Genomic DNA, 20149 nt, shown 5'->3' with positions numbered 1-20149 from the left:
CAGGTCACACAATATCACTCGCGTCAGGGCTGACGCTCCCTATTCATCGACCACAATCCAGTCTTGGTGCAGCCGTCCCCAATTGGAAGACTGGGAGGAGCCAAGTTGCGTTAGACCATCTTCTCGGCCTCTTCTAATTCCTCTAGAATCAAGAGGGGCCTAATTTGCGTTAGATGGTTCTATCCCCTTTTTGCACCCTCCTGATATATCACGAAGAGTCCTTTCTTTACCGTCAGATGGGAAACGACTTCGTTGAGTGTTCCCATAATCTACGCCATTATACTCCCTGGTCAGTAAGCCATCATCTAACAACTACATGTAGGTTACCTTTTCGGACAGCGCGGACGCGGAATTTGGTTATCCGGCAGGCAGAATATCATGGTAAGGGACGACAACTCTAGAAGCGTTGCGGATTTTATTGAACAGATGCACGTACCCACTCCAGTTTTATTGTTAGCATATATCGGGGAAAAAACTCGTAGACAAATACTGTAATATAATGATTCACCCACCAAATATGAACTTCGGTGGCCCCTTTTCTCTAGGAACAACGTGTCGTGTACGCCTGTGTGTACCTCAATTCTATATATACATGTAATTTACAATCATTCTGTACAGTCCCAACCTAAAGTCAGTTGTCGGGAGACTGGTTACCCTCGATTAGAAACTTCCCTCCTCGCATACATGTATGTACGTACATACATGTACTGTTGCAAGCGGCGTTGACGACACAGATAGTACAGATGGCTCTCCTCGGAAGACCCCAAGAGCCCCGTACATACACATATGTAGACCTAGACTTCATGCAACCTTCTAGAGAACTACACGTAGTTTAAATAAGGTGTCGAACCCTGGTCAGGAATACTTAGGAGCAACCCCATTACTTGGCTTGCTGCAAATATTTTTTGCCGGATCTGTATGGTTCTTTTTTTAACAGAGCCAGCTTGCAGAATGTAACCTAAATCTTTTAGAGGTCTTTCGTTGGTTTTTCGAATTACAGTACGAAAAAACGGGGTGAAATCAGTACTGTATGACTACGGGATTTAGCGAGGAATATGGAATTAAACCGGCATTACAAAAAGAATACCGTAATAATGCCGTATTCTTGCTGCATTACTAGCGCATTAAGGGGAATAACGTAGCGAATCCATACCCTTTTTTGGTATTGTAGTTGCACCCTGTGAAGGGTTAGGGTTATACAAGTTTAGAGTGGGTACATCCCAACCACGTCCGCAGAAATTTATGACCCTCCAAACTAACACCCACCACGAATAACTTTCCCAAAGTTCCCCGAGGCCTGCACCACTAGATCTTATCTACCAATCCGCAGCAAAGAAAAGAAAAGCCAGGTTATCGAGATCAACAGCTACGGTCCCCTCAGAGCAATTGATTGCCTTCAGTCTGGGACACCGATGCGCGATGACTCCGGCCATTCCCACTTTTTCTAGCGTCAATAGTGCACATCAAACGTAACGAGGGGTATTATACACGCACAGGTATTGGGATCCTTATAGTGAATAAATTTATAATGGATTTTTGTAATCTTGACAGCAAACGCGCTGATGAAACAGACCGCCCTGAAGATTCACCAAGCCTCAAGCGAGGCTAAATTCTTACCTCCGGTACCGTGTCAAACTATGATACTATGCTTAGGTCCGTTTATCACGATCACTGCCTGAGAAATCGGGGTATTTAAATTTTCTTTCGACGCTAACTAACACCATTTTAAGGCTACATCTATCATCTATCGACGTTCCAGGTAACTCTACGGACATACTTATCTATACGAATTACAAAACAACAAACACAAGCGGTTAATATATTGCCATACGGAAATCCGCGCAGCTTCTATAGCTTAGCCCCATAATCAATTCTTCTCCGGTGCCCTGGTGGTCCTTGGGTTGAGACTACTCATTCTTCTAAGTAGGACCTCTCCCGCATGCCTTATCCGGTCCCTTCGTCTAATCCTATCTGTACCAGTAGCCGGAGATGAGGCTCCATCCTCACCCAAAGCCAGACTATCATTATCCATAGGATCAGCATGTTCATCCCCATCATCTGAATACCAACCAGTACCTTCAGGAAGCTCCCCACTAGCCGTTGCTTGATGCCACTCGCTTTCTGTTCTGACCCATTCAAGTTCTTCTCTCAAAGTGTCCAACTCTATCTTTCTCACCAATCTCGCTGGTATATTCACAGCTTCTGGATCCCTGATTCCTTGGCCCGGACGCGCAGGTCTCATAAGGATAGCAGTAGACTCTGCAGTCTCTGGCTTCAGTGATTCTATGCTGGCTCTGCTCATAAGTCTCCTTATGCCGCGGGCTATCTCTTCCGTCTCTATTTCTACCTGGTCTGCGGTTTTACGTGCGTTTTTGGCTTCAATGGCGGCGCGGAGGCGGTCAGGAATAGCGATGGGATTCCCGGAGATTGGGGAATTGGGGGGTGCGGTGGTTTGGCTGCTATTTGGGGTGTTGGGAGCGCTCATCTTGAGATTTGTGTATTCGGCTAAGAACGGAATGTTTTAGAAGCTTGAGCTAATTACACTTAATAGTCCTTTTGTTGGCTTGAAGTGATGGTATAACAAGCTGGTGATAGTAGTGAGGAATTTATTTCTTGCTGGTAATTCTGTCGCTTTATACTGGAGAGATCCTATCTCAAAATCTCTGCAAAGGGTATACTTTCGATAAATTTGCACGAAATCTCCATCTTGAAACAGTATTTCTGCTCTCCTTCAACTTTCGTGAAGAGTTCTCCATTTCATGCCACCCCAGAAGATTTTTTGATAGCTAACTATAACCTTGTAGTGTAACTTGAAAGTCGACCTTGTAATGCAACTTGAAAGTCGACCATTTATATGATTCAGTTTTATCAATGCGGAAAGGCCATGTATAGATTTATCTATTGGCCAACCAGCCGGGAGTGTTTCTTTGAGCTGCCGAAGAATGTGTAGCATATTATATGTTAGTGGATCTATTCGAATGAGGCAGAACTACCCATTTTTGAGCTTTGGAGGAACAGCGACACCACTAATACAAAATACCACACTCTACGTCTGCTCTAAATCTTCTCAAAGGACCTGGAAGTTCTAAGAGTTTGGCTTTGGAAAATTGGTTGTGATTGCGGTTTTCTTTCGAGCCCTGAATGTCTAGTTGCACTATACCCTTCACGGTAAGCGTGTGCGAATAACTCGAGTGATATTATGTGATCGCGTTAGTCAAGGTTTACAGAGCGAATCATGAACGTGGGGGCCGGTTCTCTTTGAGATTTAATCATGTGAGTAAAGAGACATACTTGAACTATCATCCTCAATGGGAAACAGGAAACAGTACGGCGATTGCTTACTCAGTAATATAGCTACGATATCGGCGAAAGAAAATGCAAGTTGAAATGTTATCTAGGACTTTGAACATGATGTTTGTACAAGATCTTAACAATTGGAAGAGGGCTTAATCTGGTACCAGTTACCACGTCGCTTGCCAATACATCTGCTGAGCTTAATGACCACACTGATCCCCGTATACCCCTGCGAAGACTCAGCACCGAATATTCTTCATGGAAAACCCCGAATTTAACAAGATATTAAAGATCTCGGATGACCCAAGCTGATCATTTACAAATAATCCGTACAGGTCGACCTAAGCCTCCGTCCGAACCTACGGCCGCTATAGGCCAGCGTCTCTGTAGTACTACTACAATACCTTTGCCCTCTACACTCAAAAGCCAACATTGCGAATCTGGTGAAGATCAAATGTATCCCGCTGCACAGCGTCGTCCAGAACGTGCGCATAATCAGTGTTGGAGCGTGAAGTTGAGTCGTAGGGTTAGGGTTCCCGCTAGCGTCAGTGGTGACCTCGAAGCGAGATGAATTAGCGCACACCAAAAGCCTAGAAGCATAGCAGATACTCGTTGAGAGCAGGTGAGGAGAGGCTAATTTTTTGATAACCTAGTTCACAGTTAATAATTTGTTCAAATAAGCTTAATACTTTAGTAGATCAATCCGTTGTGGTGTAATGGTTAGCATCAGTCGCTCTCACCGACTAGATCGGGGTTCAATTCCCCGCAACGGAATAACTTTTGTCACTGGATCCCCCCGCGCGATAGTTGAACAAGAGATATTTGAGCTCCTTGAATAATTGTTTTTTAATTTGGATTATAAAACCTACCCACGAGTGAGGTTTCCGGGTCCATAATGTGGAGTTGGCGATCCTTCTGCAAAGTAGTAATGTTTGTGCGCCTTAAAGGAGAGACCTATCCTATCCTGTGTGCAGTTCTGTCATTACGAATGATAGATCGGCTGTGTTATTCAAGAGCAATAATCCAACCCAGTCAATGATCAAGATAAGATGAGATGAGATTAGATTGCCAAGCCAGTAATTCCTCTAGGCTAGCCTACCTTCGTCATTACCGAGCACGACTCTACCTCTACATCTCTAATTTCCATCGCCAGGTTCAACGGGGGCGGTCCCAAAGCTCAAATCGTGTTTTCCAAAGAAAACTGGCCCATAGAGGGCGTGTTAGGTTGCTATTAGATTAACTTCCGTCAGATTTGGATATCAGCTACGTACATGTAAACATATATTAGCTACATTCAAGTCCCTTCTCTACTAATATATTTTATGAAACGCGGCGGAGCGCATACCACAATCAGGCGTAGAATTGATATCCTAGCATGTTTCTTCACCCATAATCTGCCCCACCGTAAATCACCTTTCATGTGTCTCTTACCCGGTAGCATGGGTTGGCAGTTAGTATCAACTAAACTAGCTTACCATGCGTGTTTGCGGCGGTCTGGCAGACTCTTCCGGTTGGAGATATTCCTCCGTTCTAAATAAGACTGGGACGTTCCTATCGACGATAAACCCCCATTCATGATTTTGAGGCCAAGACGAATCGGGTGGTATGATATATATCTCAAGTACCTAAACACCGTGGCCACAGAAGCGGCTTTTCCTCGACTTCTCTGCCTACACAGATATTTACTATAAAGCTTGTCAATGAATATAAAGCACGACCAGCCCCTCCTAATTCTCTGCGGATGATCGGCGGATATAATTACCCATGTGAATTGACTCATTACTCGCCCAAATCTCATTGTTTCAACCTCCTAGCCATATTTGTAGTTATGTGCCCATTGAAGACCGGCCCTCCAGGTATCAACCCTCCTGAGCCGACGTAGAAGACATTTTAGACAATATAAACTTTCGGATTTAGGTTGCATACGCTCTTTCCTTTATTAACTGACGATAAACATAATATCAGATCCATGAAAACGTCCAGAATGGTTGGGAGATATCAGAAAACTCTCCTTTACCCAGGCCTCTTATCAATCAGACGCAACCGGAGCTGGAGTGATCTTTTCTCATACTCAATCTCCCAGCGTCGGCCTAGCCTTGCGAGTCCCGTGAGCAACAGCTAGGGACCGTTCACGCGCTCCCAATATAGAAAGTTGAGGCTGTCGAAAGTATCCCGCACTAACCAAGGAGAGCACTAATGTATAATTCCCAATATCAATTTCATGTCCTATATACTTAATTAAGAACCTGTACTTAATTAAAGTCAGCAGTTGATTTATTTCCGCGTCGAGACTCCACCGCCAAGCGCTGCCAAATCGAGTGATACCTTATGCTCCGTTGCCCCACGCCTCAGCCCGAGCGATGGCCCGAACTAAGTGGGCAGTGCAAGGCGCGCTCTGAACATAATATAATATATCTCGGGAAGATATAAGTCCTCCGTCATACCGCTTGATTCTGCACCAGGACAGATCATATTTAGTTCCGGTGGTCTTGGCGACGCCCTAGCACATGGAGACCAATGATAAAGTTACATACTCTTACTAAGTTAGAGTAAAGGTTGGGCGGATCGACTACTCAATCCGGAAAACCGGCATTACCAGTAAAGTGGTTATGCATAGTCGAATAATTACAATACCCTAATAATCGTCCACACACAAGTACGCGTTCTCGTATCTGTAGGCACAGCCCAATGAGCCCATAGAGGTCCATCAAACGATCGCCCCAGGACTCAGGAGATGTCAAGTAGCGTTTGTGTTATACTTTTTCTTACAGGGCTTCCTGGCTGCGGCCGTTACTTGTCGTCTCAAGTTGACGGTGGCTTGGAGCGCTCTGTTCGCTTATGATAAGGCAATATGCACAGCAAGTAGCATTCCTGATGGGATAATGAAATCTACAGGGATCAGAACAAGGCATCCCCCTAAATTGAGCATCGATCTGCCAGAGCTTACTTTAGTTATTTATGCATCCAAAGCTGTCGGTAGTGGACATAAGAGCTCTCGAGCTCCGTCCAACGGAGTGGTCCATACTTATTTTCAATCACAACCTATTCTCAATCGCAAACATTTTTTCGCAAAATCCACAATGGGTCCACCAAACGTTTCTTTCAGCTTCGTGCGCAGCGTCCTCCTCAGTGCTATCTGGCCCACACCCTACCCTAACACCTCATACGCCGGTAAAACCGTGATCGTAACCGGCTCCAACACCGGCATTGGCCTCGAAGCCGCCCGCCACTTCGTACGCCTCGGCGCCGCCAAGGTCATTTTGGGCGTTCGTAACCTTGAGAAGGGCGAAGCCGCTAAGCGCAACATTGAGACCTCCACACTGCGACTCGACGTTGTCGAGGTGTGGCAGCTCGATTTATCGTCCTTCGCCGGCATGAAGGGCTTTGTTGACAAAATGATGGGCCTGGAGCGGCTGGATGTCGCAGTTATGAATGCTGCGGTGGCGTGCTTGGGGTGGAATGAGAGCGTAGAGGGGTGGGAGCAGATGCTGCAGGTAAATGTGTTATCGACGGCGCTGCTATCTCTATGGGTTCTGCAGAAGCAGCTAGAGTCTGCGAGGGCTCATCCGGATTTTAAACCACGGCTTGTGGTTGTTGGGAGCGAGGGGCATGAATTAACCACGTTCCAGGAGCGCAAGGCGGAGAATGCCCTGAAGGTACTAAACAACAAAGAGTATTTTTTGGACCCGGCGAACGAGTGGGAGCGGTACCCGTTGTCGAAATTGTTGATTATGTACTTTGTCAGGGAGCTTGCAAAGAGGGTGCCGGGCGCCGACACAGGCAAACCTGAAGTTATAGTGAATACGGTCAATCCAGGACTGTGTGTGTCTGAGCTAGGGAGGGATCATAGTTTTGTAGCGAATCTCTTTTCCACGATTGTGGGGAAGAGTGCGGAGAGGGGCGGTAGAACTCTTCTGGATGCGGCAGCGCGGGGAGAAGAGAGCCATGGAGGGTACACCACATTTTGCCAACTTGTCCCGTAAGTTTACTTCTCTTTCTTCCTTGGTAGCAGAAGATATAAACTAATGCGAATATCCATCAAACGCAGGCCGGCGGCGGTTATCACAGGCGAGGAAGGCCAAGTTGCGCAGAAGAAGATGTGGGGAGAAATTGTCGAGGTGCTGGAAGAGAAGTATCCGGGGCTTGTTAAATTCTGCTTGGGCAATTAGCTACATGTTAGTTGAGGAGAAAGGTTGCGATTGGACTACTGGGCTATATCTGCTTGAGATTCCAAACAGGAAGGAAGTGGGGCCTAGATCATGTATATAAACAGGGGAATGGCACACTGCACCACGGAAAGTGCAATTTTCTTCATGTTGGATTTGTTTTCTTCAAGCTCGCTATGGAAGAGCCAGCTATTCGAATATTTCTGCGAGGGATAGCTTACAACTGGATCTTCTTGCCTGTGCTATAAAAATATTGTCAAAGAGAGTGCCAATAGACTATGTGACAAGACACTTGTATTTATTATGGCGGATCATTTCCCTCTTTGGCTCTCTATTTGTAGTTGTGAAACCTTCAAGTTTCCATCAGAATACTAGGGAGAGTTCCAGAGGCTGAAGTTTTATGCAGGCTTTTGTGAAAAAGAAATTTACACTACATGGAAGGAAATTTATAATGAAAAGAAAAAAAGAGAAGAATGAATAAAGAATTTCCCAAATGGGACAAGGGAGGACAAAAGGAAGTGCTTGAGTAGTAGCTAGGATGGCGTATATACATAGTTCACTATCCAGGCTGGAGCGTGTACATACGCATACAATTCTCTTACACCGTGCATTCATATGTTGGCCTGCATTACTGAGGCTGTGAGAAGTGTTCTACAGCTCTTCTTTCTGGACTTTCTGGAGGGCCGGAAATCTCGATGAATGTCTGCGGGGCGGTGGTTTGCGGTGGAGTTTCCCTTCTGTGGTTCTAAGACCGCGCACCGGTAGTAACAAGCACCGGAATTAACCTGGGTAGCAACCTCCAAGCGCTATCAATCGACTGTCATGAATAGTTATGGGTACGGGACCAGTTATCTCAAAAGTAAGTCTCAAGAGCTTTGGCAAGATAGTAAGAAAACACCCGAGGACTGAAAAAACACAGCTTTATCCCGAAATCTCTCATAATTGTACTCAGTTTCCCTATCGGTCCATTGCTACTAAGCCACGCCAATGATTAGAACTTTGGAAGGAATACGTGCTCGGAGAGATGGTAAAGATGGTTTTCCATCCGGATGTCTTTACCAAAAATACATACCTGTGGGCACGAAGCATTGCCAAGTTTCGTCTTGTCTCGTTTTGTCTCGCGCCCAGGACCACTTACAGATCCCCAGGGCTGCAAGTCCATCGGTACTTTCGTGTATTCTACGCTCAACGAGTTGGATTATATACTTGTCTCCACCAACCATATACAGCAAGGAGTATTTAAGTACCAACCAAGCCCTGCAGTAAACAACAGCGCGGGAGTCTTGGAGTTTTAATTTTAGATTAATCTTCGCTATTGCAATCCTATCCATCGCAGGACAGCCTACACGAGAGGGATAACGGATTATTAGTATCTGCAGTCGGCACTGGAGGGCATAAGAAGGTATGTAATTTTCTCGCACAGTTAGGAAGGGGAGTATAACGTTTTTTCTAGATTTCCTTATCTGATTTTGCTTCTTTTCCACCTGTAGCCTGCCAATCGCTGTACTCAATTTTACTTCAGTAAACAGCATAGCGAACGGCCTCGTTCCGCATATTACATTCATTTGATAGATGGAGAAGAAGTTTGATGAGTTTCAATCACCGCTCCCTAACCTAGATCCACTTATGCCGCAATCAGATTGTTGTTAAATGCCTTGATCATAAATCATCACTCGGAATCGTCAAATATTGATTAAAATAGGAACATCTCGACAGACCTGAAACGGGAGCTCAACACACAGTTCTGGAACTACATAGCTAATTAGCTCACCACCAATTATGTACAGAGATCGTTCTATACAGTCCATTCTCTAAAGCGTTGGAAACCTAAGATCACATCCCTACTCAGGGACTCAAAGCCATATATGTCCAACCCGAGCAGCCCCCGGGGGTGAGAGAAAAGGTGTAAAAAAACATATAAACATATGGCAGTCTCTTAATATCAATATCTGAAACCTAGAAAGGCGTATTCAAAGAGATCAGTTTTAAAGCCGCCGGGCCACCTCCTAATATACTCGCATTAATTTGAGAGCATGATCATGGGCCGTTGGTCTGTACATATATAAATGGGATCAGAAAAACGGAAGTCGGATAGCAAAATAGAGATCTCAAACGGAAAGAGGAACCTAAAGGGACTCTGGTAATATTATTGATGCATATAGGGGGGGGGGGGGGGATGGGACGTAGTATACGACATCATTGATTTTCTCCGGTTCTTGCGAGTGTTCTTGTTGAGCCTTGGTTCATAGTTTGGGATTACTTATTGAATCGAGAGAGACTCTGGCTCTGGGGTAGGGGGGGTCATGTCTATATCGAGTCGAAGGATAGAAGAAGCTTTATGGGGTTGGAGAGATTCTATATCTCAAGATCTTCTGCAATATAGTTTTCTGGTCTTGAAGGTTGTGAGGAAGATGATTCAGTATACATACAGCTCTGAATATACCACTGAAAATAGACTGCACAACCAGAGCTTGTCGAAACGCGAAACACCACAGTTAACAATATTATGTGATTTTTAACATTCCCACGCTTTGTCTTGTTGGTAAAGAATACTACTACATGGTACAAACCATGTATATTTGATGTCTTTGCGCTTGACTATTGTATAAAATGTGGCTATTAAACAATAACACCGACTCTTCTAGACAAAAGAAAGAGTATAGGTAAAGCCCTGGAGTACATGTACACGTCCAATACTGACGAAAGAGAGTCGCCGTCAACCCTACAGTGATGTGCCAGGTATTTCAAACACTTAGATCACAGATGTCTTATAATAAACATACACCCACACCGCTAATCTTTTGTATCTCGAACTTTTATCCTCGAACCGGCTTGGCCTGGATCATTCTGTCCTAAAATTATTTCGTCTAATGCGAACAGATGCGAGATTATATCGCAATCGCAGGTGGCCAACAACTACGGTAAAATCTGTAGCTGGTCGCCTCATCCTCCTTGCCCTCCTTCTGCGGACCACATAAACTCTTGGGGGGACTATTGGCCCACCTGTGCAAGGGAAAAGTGATCCTCTGTGGTGTTTGCAGGTGCATGTATTAACCCTTCCCCTTCTGGGAGCTTGCTGCGTAGGTGGATCGTTAGATCGTTCATGCTTGTGCGTTTTATCCACATTAGCCATATGCATAATCCTTCTTTTTGTAATGGAAGAAACCTACAACCTGTGTACCAAAGATAGGCGTATTATTTCTTTGTGCTGATGGGGGTCGGGCTCGGGAACGCGAGGTGACAAGAAGTCTCCTTGCTGGACCACGTTTCCCTGTTGAATTTCTTGGTAATTTCGATTCTATGAGTATACCCTGATCTGATGGTACTGTCGCTTTAGAATTTAGTATTTGGGATGATGAATTTCTATTAAGGTCGTTTCCTGAAACTAGGCGTGATGATGGTGGATGTTCCTCTGAAAACACTTCGCCGATATCTTTCGTTTGACGTAAAGATAATGACTCCTGAGCTCCGGTGAATTCTAGGGCACTATAATTAGCGTATACATGATTATCGTCGATCTCAGCGTTGTAAAACTGATGAGAACCGGAATCCTCATATGGTGGGTAACTTGGCCAAGGCTCAGAACTTTCCTCCCCCGGTGCGGAGGAATCTCCCGAGGAAAATCCACTATTTTCATCCTCTATGTCATCAAGGTTTTGGGCATCTTGAGGATATTCCTCCCCCGACATAGCGAAAGCCTGCGGTGAAGTATCATCTGTCTCATCCATTTTATCATCAAAGTTTCCAACATTGTGGGGACACTCCTCCTCCTCCTGCCATGCCTCGGACCAACAGCGGGAGGCTTCGGCTTCAGCTTCTGACGGGCCGCATAGCGTATCACGTCCGTGATGCACGCGATGAGCGGCCAATAGACCCTGGACGTATATTTTCTTTGCTTTGTCTATCCTCTTGTCAAAGGAGGAAATTCCGCCCAAGGCGGATGTCTCTAGCCGGTCACCTTTAAACTATAATTCCATGTAAGATATTAGTCCAGTAGTCACCTCCTTCGTGAAAGGGCTATGCATACATCCCAATCTTCCCATGGGTCTCGGGAGCCCTCAACCAATACACCTTCCGCTAGACAGTCGAGACTCCTTGAATGTTGGATATTTGGAAGAGCTTTGTTGATACGGTCCCAACTCTGCATACTGATAATTGAGCGATAAAAATTTGGATAATGATAGCAAGCTAAATATATTAGTTGATAGAAATGTTGTAGAGTAGGATTATCACTGTTATGACAAGTGAGGAAGGGTTTGTTGTGATTTGCCCCACAAGTCGGTGAACTGTCATCTGGAAACGTGTGCTATTGCTAAATGTAGCCTCTTGTACTTGGTGGAGGTCAATCATTCGGGTGTGTATGTACGTTACACTACCTGTGACATACCTCGCAGCCGCGAGTTACCACGGCTTTCACTCGATATTCCTTGTTGGAATTCAATAGCCTAGTCGTTCTGAGGAGGACTTTTGTTTGTCGCCTAGGTGTAACCAAGTTGATTGGTACCGTTGAGGTCTTGGGTTGATCTTAATGCTATCTGGGTTGGCTGCGACGCTCTCTACCAATCAGAGCTTAAGAATTCAACCATAGAATAGCAATGAAGGTAACTCTAGGTGAGACTCGAGAAAATCCCGCACGCGACCAACTCTATGATTTTACCCAAATTCCATTCCTTCATTACTCTACTCATGAGTTCAACCCAAAAAGAGTTTGTGCTGTCGCATGAGGACAGTGTTTAATGGCGTTATGGTTGCCAAGACTAACCCTAACCCATTCAACGAGTGAGACAAGATGCCGCGAGTGACAAGATGTGCTGCGAGTGAGAGGAAGTGACGGAGAATTAATGGAACTTCAGGACGGTACCATATTTAACGTCCGACTAAGTAAAGAATGTACTTAGTTGATTATAATAGACAAAGAAGACGGCAAAGATGATTTCCCAGAATTGCTTTGTGATCGTCTTAGTATACGCGGGGGAGTTCCTTCCAGCTTTATCTTCATTCATAAAGCCCACAAAATGCTTCCCGCATATACACAAATTCAAACACGAACTTGGTAATATACGGTAATTTTACTCGTATCTACATGTATTCAGTGGATCGAGTTCAGTATCAGAGATAATGACTACATGTATCGAAGTTTGATTCATGTGACCCATAGAGAGAATGTTCAATATAGAAAGTGCGCGTATATTCCTTGAAATTGAATGTAGCCCAGGCGGGGAGTTCAACAAACCTTAACCCAAATATCGTCATACCCCACTCTGTGTAACTGAAGTACAAACCTACCGAGAACCATCCCACTGCCTTATCTCCGTCCTAAGAACGAACCAATAAATTGGTTCACCGTGTGATCAGCTCAAGGCTCGTATCATATTGGGGGGAAGATACTTCTTTGTCTTACACTAGGGGGGCTGCTCTCTACCCCCAGCGATCTTCGTCCAGGAGGGCCGGGGGTCTTCTCCTACATCAACCAACCTTCTCTCTCCCCTACTCCTACACGTATCGACATCCACGTCTCCTCTCATCTCCGTCATCATTATCAAACCCAGACTCAAGCAGCCATGACAACCACTGCTGCTGAAGCTGCCATTTTAGCTGCACAAGCCGCTGCCGATGACGCTTTCTTCAGAAGTCTCGATCTCTCGGAAAGTAACAAAGAAAATCTACCCCCATGGCTCCTTGAAGAACGCGAGCCCATCTGGGAACGTCAGCGCGCATATCTGGCTGCTTGGCGCCCTTCGCCTGAGCAAGAAAGACGTTACAGAGCGCGCCATCCCCTTCCCCCGCAGCGAGATGCTGCAATCCTCGACATCCATTTTAGCATGGCTTCAACACTACCGATTATCCGCCCCAGACGCGTCCGCGATGAGTGGCATGAGATTTTTCTTCAAGAATGGGAGAAGCCTATCCTACCAAACCCAAATCAACCCCCGAGGATCAGCAGTGCCCGTCGCGGGAACCCTGTTCCACAGCCGTTCTTGAACTCGCCAATCCTAGACTCTGGAGGCAACTTGATCCACTCTGTTCTACCAGCAACAGAAAATGAACCGAGTGAAAGACAAGAGCAGATAAATACTAGGCCAGAGCCGCCTAATCCAGCCGCATCTGAGCGGTGGAGCCGGAATCTGCAATGGAGAGCACCTATTCCGTTTTCTTTTTCCACACCCCAGATTTCGACACCGAGAATATCTGCAAGAAACCGCCCCATGTCCATGATGACCTTTCCTCAAGAAGACAAGGTGAACGAATTCGAGATATTCATAGACCCTGGGGAGCGGGAGAATTCCGCCGAAGAAGATGATGAACTAGAGGATTATGAGGACGAAGAAACGCTTAGAGCATTTAGTATGTCCGTTGATGTACCAGAGAGCGATCAAGAGGGAGAGGCGGTGGAGGAATTGGCGCAGAGGCTGTCATCAATCAGGATTATTGTTGATGGACCGGCTGATACTGGAAGGAATGAGCTTACTGAAGCCTTAGTTTCAACGCTAGCGATTACTCCAACAGTTCTGGCGGCTATCCACCGTAGGCCTAGATCTGCAACCTATCCCGGTAACAAAGACCAATACGCTTTTGCTCCCGTCGACATCATAACGGAAAGCTCTCCCAGCCCCGTCCAGATGGGCCTCCCCAAGCCGGGTCCTATCACAAGAAGCATACCTAGCCTTAGTCAAGACGCACCGGCTACACTAACAGCCGCCGATTCAACTGGTCCAGTCATATCCCCCTTTTTCCAGGATTTTGAAGAGTTTAAAAAGAGCTTTCCAAGACGCGTACGTGAAGCTTTAGAGGTACCAGTCATCGGTAACAGAAGAGTGCGGTCATGGATGGCACTTCCGTCCCCTCCTTTTGAAAATGTATATCTGTCCTAGTTTCGATTGAAGTATATTTCACAGCTAACACTCTCTAACTCTAGGAAAGTGGCTTCCTTGAGGCGGTCCAGAGTTAAATGCCGAATTATCGTCTTATTTTTACAGTGAAATTCGGACGACGAAGCGAGAGTATCATTCTTAGATATGCAAAAAGAGACATGAAGATAGGGAGGTAATGGAGAGAGAGAAGGCGTCGCGGAAGGTCACATACGTATTTTTTTACTAGGGAATTAATATTCAGCAATTTGAAGGCACTGTAGCGAGCTCTCATTAGTCTGCTCGGCGATCAAATAAGCACACCACATATCTGTATATTTTATATCAAATCGTTAAAGCTTAAACATAAATCTTTACAATATATTAACAATTACCACAACCTCTTTTCCTTAAATTAGTGACCTAGTAATATCTATGAGTAACATTGCTCCTCCCGAATCCTCAGGTATTGCGCTATGCCCGAGGTCTTCCCGCCCCATCTGTGGGCATGGCGTGACAGTTGATGGCAGTATTTTCTTTTATATATTTGAGATACTAGCTATCGCAGTCCTCGGAAAATTAAAGCTCGAGAAAACCTGGTAGGAACATGTTTTAATTTCTAAAGGGTATATGTAATCCACATTGCAGCCTGCGTGGCCTGATAATTGACTGCTACAATAAATCAACAAACTTTGTCTCTCTTATACCAGCTTTTAACGTTATCATCAATAAGAGCCGTCTTTCAGGCTGTATAGAGTATTCCATTCGGTCTCCCCTGCTGTGCCCATGGCCCACATGTTCAGGCTTCAACCAAACCTTCCAAACATGGAATCAACAGCTGATTTGGAGTACTTGGATATATATTCTGATAGTTCAGGGAGCAGCTCGGGCTCTTCATACACCCCCGGGTGAGATTCCCCCATTAAACATCTTCCTAGCCCTTCATTGCAGGCAATATGACTGACGGTCACGTACAGGACTCTTTCCACATACCGAACTCCTTCTCTCCTGACAGCTCATATTAGAACATCACTCCGCGAGCTTGATCGAATACTCGAGTCGATGTGCCCAGTACATGCGTCATCTACCCGTTCCAGAACTATAAGTCGACTCGGGCTAGGTCCCGGGCTGAGACGCGTGCTTAGTCCTGAAGAGATGAGAGCCTACCTGGATTGCGCTGATATTATCAGAAACTTCCCGATATTGGTTGGAGAGTCGGTGGATGAGATAAAAGTGGTCTTTGCCCTGATACTGGAACAAGATAGTCAGCAGAATCTCAATAATTCAATGACCTCAAGGAGACGGGCTTTTCTTCAAGGACGCGCAGAGAGAGATAGATCGCTTGAGCAACTGTTTGAACCCAGAGATAGTGGCCACTCTGCAGAGACCCCTACTCTCTATAATAGGGCTCGATTACGGGCGACTAGTCCTCATTCCCATATTCCAGGTGAGGGGTGACTCCTGCTTGGGAAATCTTCAGTACAGAGTTCTGGTGAATATGACACTGACCTGTAGATTTATATAGATATTCCGGATCATATATTAACCCTCGAGCATATACTTCATGTTCACTCCGCACTCTGGCGTTATCGGAGGAGAAATATCAGAGCAGAACATCCAGATCTGGGATCACCTCGCCGATGCTTTTTGCGTATCAAAGATTATTTCGTGAACGGGGCCAGAGAAGTTACAGTGGTAATGCGCCTTGATACTGAAAGATCGTTTCATTTCGAAATATATAACCGCCCGAGCAACCCGCCTGGGGGCAGGCAGGAACAACAAATATCCCTCCACAAACTCCAGAAGCCATTCTAGCGACACTCGCCGCCGTACAACCGCCAGAAGAGGACCAGCGGGGTATTTTATGGAATCATAGGGTTACGCTGAGGAGAATACTCGGAGAACCTGAGGCTGTAGAGTCACACCCTGAACTCGAAGAAAATGATTATGGTGTTCCTGTGTCGCAGGCGGACGTGGATACACCCGAGTCCATAGAGCCAAGAGTCACCATAAATGTGGGCTACTTCACGATGGGAGCTAGGTCAGTTCGCTGAATTGACCATCTCTTATGCGCCAGCAAGAGGGTTAGACGCTCAATCATCATCAAGTGCCGATCATAATCTTCTGATTCATTGATGTTGTAGGAATAGTCATACAAAACGTATATTAATCTTTGATGTTTTCAAATGTTTGTAGATTGCGGTGCGTCCATCAGCAAACACCGAAGACTGAGTGCGGAGATAACATGCATCTCGCTAAGCTTGAGACAATATATGATAAAAGTTTCCTTTGTTTTGTCCTCTTCGTTCCGACTGGTTCTCCCCCTACATGAGGATCTATGAATGTCTTGGCATCGAGTGATACTTTATGATTGGGCACAACTAGTGATGCCATATGATATTGTCGTGAACAACGCACTTTTCCAGTACACTAAAGTTTTCAAAGTTATTATAGTTGTTGTTGAGAATGAATGCTTGGAATCAAATCAATTTCGGGACTGTATAGTACGTAAGGGGGCTCTAGAGAGCCGAAGTTGACTTCCGTGAGGAATAGCACTTGTTGAGGACTGCTAAAACATATTATCACGCGTACCAGGGAGAGTTTGTTTCTGAAAAACGCAAGAAATATTGATTGACAGCAATCTCAGGTGGTCAGAAGATACGTGCCATAGAAGAGGACATGTAGGAGTAAAAGAGCACAGTGCCGTAAATACCCATACGAATACCGGAGGTAGGCATGGTCTTTCTGCAGGTATACATTTTTTTTTTCTTCTTTTTTTTGCGTAACTCACTGTAGCTACACTGGAACACAAAACTTAAACCTCGAATCAAAAAATAGTACGCGGGCCATCCACTCGGCCGCACTTGGCGTGATGTTCTATTTGGTTGTTGTCTGGGTCTACACAATCTTCTTATCATATAACAACGCCCCACATTCATAATCACTCGAGTACTCACCATCGCCTCACATTCTCCACTTCATCGAGTCCGCTATATTAACCCCTCAAAAATGCCTCGCAAAAGACCACCCCCGATCCAAGTCCCCCCCAACCACCACCACCAGCGCGTCCGCTCCTCCAGCACCAACACAGTCCTCCACCTCGCCCAGCACTCCCCCACTCCCTCCTCCCCATCCTCACCGCACCCGCAGTCCCCTGCCCAGCCGCGCTCACCGCTGGTGCGCCAAAACAGCATCACGCCCTCCATCTCCACCCCGCTCTCCATCAACCTCTCCCTCACGCCCCCCTCGGTGGTCGAAATGTGGATCCTCTGCCGCCAGACCGGCCATTTCTACAGCCACTTCATCGACACCGTCACCGCCACCTCCCTCGACTCGCGCCGCGCGAAAATTACACAGAAGAACAACATGTACGCCATGGCCGAGCGTGCACTCACCGTCGCGCGTGAGTTCGCGACAATGACACACTACAATATCTCGGTGTATGACCTGGGACAGCGCAAGATGGCGAAGGACTGGGCGATCTGTGATACGCCGAGCTACGATAAGCTGTTCACCATCTGTGGGGAGAGCTCGGTGGAGATCTTTGGCGAGCGGTTGGGGAATAGGATTGATCATCGAATGATGTATGAACCGCCGTACGTGCCGGCGAGCAGGAGTATGAGTAGGCTGGAGGAGGCGGGGCTGCAGCAGGAGTTCCATAATGTGCTGCTTCAGTCGATCCAGAATAACATGGACGACTGGGGGCGGAAGGTGGAGCGGTATATTATGTGCTTTGATCCATTTCGCCCGCTGGATGCGGTGAGGTTGATGATGGAGACGGCGAAGGAGCTGAGTGTGGCAGCGAGGGCGGTGGTGAGGCTTGTAGAGCATCATTATCGGCTGTGTTTGGGGCTGCTGCCGGTCGAGGGGGTGACGGATGCGAAGAGGGCATATGATTTGTTGTTGCTGCAGCGGGGGGAGGATGTTGAGGGGGAGTTGGTGAGGGAGATGCAGAGGATTGCGGCGGAGGTGGAGACGAGGTTGTGGGTGTTGCGCGGGGAGAAGAGGGAGGCGCGTGCGGGGTTGCCGGCGGTGATGGAAGGGAGTTGCAGGGAGTAGTCAACGGCATGGCTGTGTTGGTGCAGACGTCGTTTAGGTTTTGTAAGCTGTGGCAGTGAGTTGTTTCAGCAGTCATGCCCATTAATGTTTCTTTCTATAATTAATCCAAATGTGTTTTATCCTGCTCCATGTACTTGAAAGCCTGATTCCCAGGCAACTATACACTTTTTAAGGAGATGAGAATTTAATGTTAGATGCACCGCACTATATCATCATCACACCCGAAATTCCTTTTTGCGTTCTGTGTATTTACATTTAGACCTTCCATACTCCCTATGGATAGCCCCGATAGTAACCGGTGTATGAGCAACCCCTTATATCTCCACCCCCGTATTCTTGCAATACCAAGCTCCACTCTTCATCTGGGTCGAGATAAGATCACGACTTATGGTGTGGACTCAAATAACCTTCTGTAGCATCGTCCGGAGGTCCTGCAGTCTAAGGTACAACTATTGAACGAGTAACATGCTGGGAGGCCTAGTAGTGACGTCCTCTCAAATTAGAATACCGTATATAAAAATCTCTGTGGCACGCCCCCCTGTATAGAGTTGATATAGGGTCTGTGTAGATGAATGTGTACACATATATAGCGAAGAAGCCGAATACGCAAGACAGCACAGTAACTTGGAGATAAACACGAATCAGCAAGAGACAAAACAAGGAGAGCGGTAATGAAAGCGTACTTAGCCTCCAACCATACTCATCAAACCATATTATCCGTCTCTCCAGGCCGCGAGAACTCCCCAGAGTAGACGTAGTCGTGCAATTTGGGAAGAAATTGAACGGGCCACATGTTTAGCACCGCAAATGTCGGCCGGAGGTTGATCGATATTTTCTACATCCTCACAAGGAGTTCTGATTGTTATCGCCTTACGTCTCTCTCATACGCCATGATTTACTCACCAAATTTGCCCCCCGAATCTACTGGGATAATGTATCACTTCCCACGAAGCGTGTAGTCCCCCTATTCTTCATTTTATAAGCCTGGACAAGTCCTGTCGAGACTCTGCGTCATCGATGGTATATACACTCGGAGGACAAGATTGTAAACGGCAATTCTGTCGAGTGATATTTTATGATTGATCCTTCTTGTGCTGCCGGGTAAAAAAATGGCAAGCTTCGTTTTTAAAACTACAGTAGTGGAGCTTACTACGAAAGACGAGAGCTCTGAGGGGTGTCGTATTGGTTGTTGCCGTTGCTGGGAGAAACAGCTCTGTCTGCAGGGGATACGTGCCAAGATACGAAGGCAACACCTAGCGCTACCACAAGTACTCAAATTGAAGAGGTGCAACAACGAAGCAGTTCAACTTAAGGGCAGATGTAGTCCCATACATCACTATGCACGCATCTGTCTCCCGCCTAAACCCGCTACCGGAGCTTCATTGAAGAAAGAAAAGTAAGGACCGCGATTCGCTACTCCGGTACTACGAGAAGGACGGTTTTCATCCACCATATTTTGCAAACTCATGCGGCCTGTGTCTTCACTCAAGGATACAGGTCATGATTGAATCAAACCACAAATTTGATTCGTAATTAAGCTCAGCAGATCCATTAATTATTTACGCCGACAAAAAGAACTTAGTCAACAGTTAACAGCACGGAAATTTTTCATTATTTCTAGCAAGGAAATAAAAGAAAGAAACGAAATATCAACCCGGTACTTTTAGTAACAGCAAGTCCTCCTTAGTAACTCCGCTTCCTATGCAAACATATCAATCCACGACTCATCTCAGGAATCGACCCCCCAGTGTTCGTTGAAATATCCTATAACTCTAGCGAAAT

At 46.0% G+C, this 20149-nt stretch overlaps 5 protein-coding genes across 5 annotated transcripts; 3 read left to right on the top strand and 2 right to left on the bottom strand.

The window, feature by feature from the left end:
* Positions 1-1867: 1867 nt before the first annotated feature.
* Positions 1868-2485, bottom strand: LAJ45_00938 (uncharacterized protein; the record flags this gene model as incomplete). Its single annotated transcript, XM_046110537.1, has 1 exon — positions 1868-2485. One exon carries the CDS (start codon positions 2483-2485, stop codon positions 1868-1870), a length of 618 nt encoding a protein of 205 aa, XP_045975715.1.
* A 3889-nt stretch (positions 2486-6374) lies between these two features.
* Positions 6375-7463, top strand: LAJ45_00937 (uncharacterized protein; the record flags this gene model as incomplete). Its single annotated transcript, XM_046110536.1, has 2 exons — positions 6375-7273; positions 7343-7463. 2 exons carry the CDS (start codon positions 6375-6377, stop codon positions 7461-7463), a joined length of 1020 nt encoding a protein of 339 aa, XP_045975714.1.
* Positions 7464-10585: 3122 nt separating this feature from the next.
* Positions 10586-11607, bottom strand: LAJ45_00936 (uncharacterized protein; the record flags this gene model as incomplete). Its single annotated transcript, XM_046110535.1, has 2 exons — positions 10586-11425; positions 11488-11607. The coding sequence occupies 2 exons, from the start codon at positions 11605-11607 to the stop codon at positions 10586-10588; spliced, it is 960 nt and encodes a 319-aa protein (XP_045975713.1).
* Positions 11608-13021: 1414 nt separating this feature from the next.
* Positions 13022-14409, top strand: LAJ45_00935 (uncharacterized protein; the record flags this gene model as incomplete). The annotated part of the gene is made up of 2 exons (XM_046110534.1): positions 13022-14317; positions 14377-14409. The coding sequence occupies 2 exons, from the start codon at positions 13022-13024 to the stop codon at positions 14407-14409; spliced, it is 1329 nt and encodes a 442-aa protein (XP_045975712.1).
* A 2908-nt stretch (positions 14410-17317) lies between these two features.
* Positions 17318-18367, top strand: LAJ45_00934 (uncharacterized protein; the record flags this gene model as incomplete). Its single annotated transcript, XM_046110533.1, has 1 exon — positions 17318-18367. One exon carries the CDS (start codon positions 17318-17320, stop codon positions 18365-18367), a length of 1050 nt encoding a protein of 349 aa, XP_045975711.1.
* Between the last annotated feature and the right edge of the window lie 1782 nt (positions 18368-20149).

Source organism: Morchella importuna, assembly GCF_003444635.1.
Source record: "Morchella importuna strain M04M26 chromosome Unknown Morimp01GS002, whole genome shotgun sequence".
Classification (NCBI taxonomy): domain Eukaryota; kingdom Fungi; phylum Ascomycota; class Pezizomycetes; order Pezizales; family Morchellaceae; genus Morchella; species Morchella importuna.
Note: the sequence above shows the minus strand (reverse complement) of the source record. Positions and strands in the feature narration are given on the sequence as shown.